Below are 5,191 nucleotides of genomic sequence, written 5' to 3'. Positions count from 1 at the left end.
GGGGGGGGGAGGATTCAATTTTAGGAAATGAATGCTCAAGATAGTTCTTTATTCTGGTAGCATAGAAGCGGTTAAACATGCATGGTGTCTCACAAGCAAGAAGCTGGAACTCCATCAAATAAATACAAGGTTGGCTAAGAAAATTTAAGAATACATGTAACCAAACTAAAAATGCCAAGAAACAACCAGTAAGCTATTAATAATAGCAACATTAAACATTTCTCCAGTAGTGAATCCCTAGCTACAACATTTAACACATTTAGTAACATGTAAGGTTTGCTTTTTAATTAAGATAGCATTTCATAATTTCCATTTATTTTGGCATTCCAAAATCTTGTCCCATAACATGACTGCGAGTTAATGTATAAAAAACATGAGGTATAACATAAAATATGAAGAAGGAGAGCACCTTGCCAAAGCAGAAATGGAAAAAAAGTATCAAAGAGCATTCAAACATAAATCTAATTATGCATATTCTCCATAAAATAAAGGGCTCATCTTACTAAAGCTATCAAACTAAAAAGAGCATTTAAATTCTGGAAATTCAGATGATATTGGGCAAAAACTAAATGCTTTTCTAGTCCATGCTAATTTTTACAGCAAAAACAGCTCATATTTGATGCAAAATCAATTCATAACATGATGCTAAAAGTAGAATAGGATTGCTAAAGAAAATTACCATTCCCATCAAGTTCTTCATCTTCAATGATATCGAAACCGCACTTAAAAACATCGGCCTCCATTGAAGTTATCTAAAACTCAGCATTCTATCCAAAATGCAACAGATGTTGTAAACTTCTTTACTTTGACAATAACCCATCTTACAACACACCTTGATAAAAGAATTATAAATGTATGACTCCATAACAACACCCTGTTCCAATATTTGTTCAATCAAGTACAGTACAAGTCTAACTCTCCCGGCAGAAACCAACCAATAAATTAATCTGGCAACAAGACCCTGCGATGATCCCTGTTCAAAAGATCTGAGGAAACAATAGATAGCTTGCCAATAGTTTCCTTGTTGACAGAAACAATCAATCAAAATACTGTATGTGGAAGAATTTGGGAAAATGTTACCCTTCACCATCTTTGAAAAAAGCAGTGAAACTTCATGAACCTTTCCTGCTACATAAAAGTACTGAATTAGAGTGCAATACGCGGCCTCATTAGTAGCTACATCTTCTATATCTAATACATGTTGTGCCTCACGAAGCTTTCCGGCTTTGCAGAGACTATGGATCACAATGCTCAAAGTCCAGGCATTTGTGCTTATACCCTTCTTTAGCATATCGGTGAAAAGCTTCAGAACAGCCATGAATCTGCCATCATCACAAAGTCGGCTCATCACAGTATTATAATTGATGACATCGGCATCCCATTCCAATTCAGCGCTCCGCTCCAACAAGAGTTTGGCTTCCCAAGCCATGGAACCACTGCAAAGACAATCAAGGAGAATATTCACAGTAAATGCATTAGGAACTAACCCATTATCAAGCATAATTTCTAATAATTGGAATGTACGATCCATCTCGCCCCACTTGCAGAGACCATTCATGTAGGTGCAATATGTTATCTCATCTGGCTTCCAACCATTATGCTTACTTTCTTCTAATAGCTCGTCAACTTCATCAAAAGCTCCAATCTTGCAAAAAGCTTTGATCAATATGTTATAAGTTGCACTGTTAGGAAAACAACCTTTGCTTATCATAGCCTTCACCAAATTCCTGGCATCATTAAGCTTTCCCATGCAGCAGAAAGCATAAACAATTGGCGTGTAAGTATACACATTCGGCTGGCATTCATCATCTGCCATGGAATCCAACACTCTGAATGCCTCCTCCACTCTGTAGTCCCAGCAAAGACCTGTGATTAATGTCGTGTACGTTAAAGTATCCGGACTACAACCAAATTTCTTCATCCACAAGATGACTTCATGAGCAGAATCAAATTGTTTTAAATAGAAAGAATATAGCTTTACGAGCACAGTGCAGCAAGCAGTGTCAGGAGCTAAGCCAGTGGAGATCATCTCTTCAAAAATAGCCAAAGCCTGCTCGGGACGATTAGCCATCACCAAACTGTCCATAATGATGGTGTAGCAGACCATGTCTGGCCTCAAGTTGAAATCTTTCATCTCTTGCAGAAGCCTGAGGACTTGATCAACCTGGCCTGCCCGTTTAAATTCCTTCATGAGCTTGCTATACTCGAACCTGTGGGGATGGCGAGGCCTGTCGTCAATGACTGGAGCAGGAACAGAGTGCTGCTTAGAGAACTGTTTCACAATCTTAGAAAACCGAAGGAGTAGTTTCCCAGCGCTCTCCCGGAGCTCCGGACGACGATACGGCTTTCCGGTCGATTCCCAGGGTATCCGCAACTGACAAGAACGGACGCAAACTCTTGGATTCTTGAACCTCATATCATCAAGTGACCAAAAGTGCGGAGCCGGTGCCATCCATTAAATCAGTGAGTGAGATGACAGCAAGCATTTTGTCGAACACCTTACGGGCGCCCAGCCGTCTATTCACCTGCAACGGAGAATCGAGGGCGATGTTGCGAGTGACGACGGGGCCCGATGCCCGCCATTCTTTCTTTGCAATCTGAAAGATGGAGACGTACTTTTCCATTACGAAAGAGCCAAGATTGAGTTGGTGTGCGAGTGGTTTCATGGAGGAGATGCAGAGTCACCAGCCAGGGGGTTAAGTGCTACGCGCAGCTTGAAACCCAGGGATGAGGAGAGCGAGGACCGGCAGCTCGCCGGCAATCAGTTCACCGGCAGCTCGCCATTTGGGAGGGAATCAAAACGGAGTTGGCAATGCACCTTCGTCTTTCGATCGGGTCGCCTGTTAATTTCAGACATGCATCCTGAAATTTGACATTAAATGCTGTCATATCCCGGAAGTCCATTCCCAGCCAAAATATTATCATCTAAGGATTTTTACATGTCTAACGTCGAAAACGTATATATTTACATTTTAACCATCTAAATTTTAATAATTACATTCTGATCACATTAAAGGGGCTTTGTTAGAAGTAAGACGACATTATGATAGGATGAATGTTGAGAAAGAAGAGGAACATAACTTGAAAAAAAATCACATTATTTCTCTCTATTTTTTTTTCTTGATGCAAACTCAAACACGTAACACCTATTTATACTAGTGACACATTCATTATGATTATGCCAACACATTTCAATCGTATGACTACTATTGACTCTGTAGATTATTCCTATACATAAATCATAAATTACATATTCTATATTTTTCTAAACACTCATTTTAAATATGTATCTAGAATACTGTAAATTTTTTTTTATAGAATGAGTCGTTAGAATTTTCGAAAGACCATTATAGATGTTGGGCTCAATTAAAATTCAATTACGTTAGAAATGTAAATTTGTCTAAGAGTAATTCATATATTTAAGTTATTGCGTGTACTTTAGAAATAATGACTTTTGATGGGAAGCCCGATGATTTGACTATACTAGATAAAACATTCATTAGAAATGTAAATATCCATTAAAGGAGTGTTAGAATTGAAATTTTAATACCTGCATCCTTCATTGTAATAACTTCTATTTGAACCCTAAAAAGCTTCATAACAATTAGAATGGTATGATTAGAAGAAGTAATTAACCGAGGATAATAAAGCCTTTGATTTTCTGTCTCGAACAAATTAATTTAACTTTCCTTTAAAATGAATTTTAATGTTCTGGAATTTGTGTTTAGAAGACTATAAGGATTAGAAATTGAAACAGATTAGACATTCAAAATCATTAAAAAAAATGTTTAACCGAATATAATAATTCTTAATGAAACTAAATATCATTTAGGTTTTGAAAGAAGAAAAAAATATGCAAGGCACTAAGTGAAAAGAAAATTCAAAAGGAAAGGAAGAGCACAGTTGACATGAGTTAATTTTATGTGATTTTACCTATTTTTTATTCCTCATTCTAATTGCTCTTTCGCCCTAATTATCATGGACTTATGCTTCTGAAAGGTTGTTGTTGGTAATGTGCTGGTTACAGAAGACTGGCCATGCATTTCAGGATGAAAAACCAATGAAAATTTTTTTGGAACTAGAGTTACCACGCCTAATATGAGTGTGATCATGCTGCGGTATCGAATGTAGCAGTGTGACCACGCCAAACCCAGTTTTACCACACCTCTCGATCAAATGTATGGCATGACCATGCTTGAATAGTGTGTGACCACACCGCCTGAACCAAAACACGGGTATGACCACACCAAGTTTGGGTGTGACCACGCCGATGAAGCGAGAAATGTTTTTGCAATGATTTTTCTTGTTAAATCTAAGATCTTTGCTATAAAAATTGATCTTATGTCTACTTGGAGGAGGGTTGAACCATTAGAGACAATTGGAGGTTTAAATTTGAGGGATTTTTGGAGAGATCTTTGTATCCCCTTCTCTTTCTTCTTTTTCTTTAGTTTTCATTTGAGAGCATTGTATGAAACGAGAGTTTGGTCATTGTATTGAAGATGAGAACTTCATTTATAAGTGTTTTGCACTGTAATGTTACTTACTTTTTCTATTTGCATGGATTTATGGAGTTGCCTAATTTAGATATGAGAGATTAGATTTCTCTTCAGGTCTTTGTGATGTAGGGAGTAGTAATTGATTTTGTGGTTTTCCTAACATATTTTATTTGTTGTTGTTTCCATGCTTCTAATTGATTTATGTGTTTTCTAATCTATTGGCATTCATATATGATGCTTTTGGGGCAGCTTATTTGCTGCGGGAGCATTTTGAAAACTTCATGGTGCCATTTGATTTGTGTGTCTGACAAGCTTATTGGGAAACCTGATTTTAGATTAAGGTATGTTTGGGGCCGCGGGGGACCAGCGGCGCGGCACTGTGCCGCTACTTTCCCCTCTTTGGGGCGGCGGTGACGCCACGGCTTCCCGCGATTTGGTGCGAACGCGGGAAGCTCCCTACGGTCCAGCTTCATCGATCGGCTTTTTACTCCGGTGCCCCCTTCCTCGAGTCGAGTAAATCCCGCGAACTCCCCTCTCCTCCCCTCTGCTCCGCGACAGAAAATTTTTCTCTCCCCTTTCTCCGATATCTTTGGTTTTCAAAGCAAGAGGAAGCAAGCACCACAGTAGCAGAGAAGCGAAGAGGAAGAAAAAAACGTGGAGAAGAGAGGGCGATGGCTGTGGGGGAGAAGAGGATG

The 5,191-nt window shown here is 38.8% G+C and overlaps 2 protein-coding genes across 2 annotated transcripts in view; both read right to left on the bottom strand.

The window, feature by feature from the left end:
* The window catches only part of LOC110020717, a 4,719-nt gene extending 3,971 nt beyond the window's left edge, over window positions 1–748 (bottom strand). The window contains exon 1 of the mRNA XM_020718909.1: window positions 680–748. The gene's annotated coding sequence lies outside the window, so the exon portion shown is untranslated. The remainder of the gene's footprint in view (window positions 1–679) is intronic.
* LOC110020731 (pentatricopeptide repeat-containing protein At5g65560-like) lies at window positions 504–2,896 on the bottom strand. The gene has a single exon (XM_020718924.1). The coding sequence runs from the start codon at window positions 2,450–2,452 to the stop codon at window positions 749–751; it is 1,704 nt and encodes a 567-aa protein (XP_020574583.1). The 5' UTR covers window positions 2,453–2,896; the 3' UTR covers window positions 504–748.
* Between the last annotated feature and the right edge of the window lie 2,295 nt (window positions 2,897–5,191).

This window comes from Phalaenopsis equestris, unplaced genomic scaffold, assembly GCF_001263595.1.
Source record: "Phalaenopsis equestris unplaced genomic scaffold, ASM126359v1 Scaffold000107, whole genome shotgun sequence".
In the NCBI taxonomy this organism is placed as follows: domain Eukaryota; kingdom Viridiplantae; phylum Streptophyta; class Magnoliopsida; order Asparagales; family Orchidaceae; genus Phalaenopsis; species Phalaenopsis equestris.
The sequence above is the reverse complement of the archived record's forward strand: the minus strand, read 5'-3'. Positions and strand labels throughout refer to the sequence as shown.

Bases quoted from the DNA above. Each gene is read 5' to 3' on its own strand.
- LOC110020731 (XM_020718924.1), bottom strand. From the start codon at position 2,452: ATGGCACCGGCTCCGCACTTTTGGTCACTTGATGATATGAGGTTCAAG.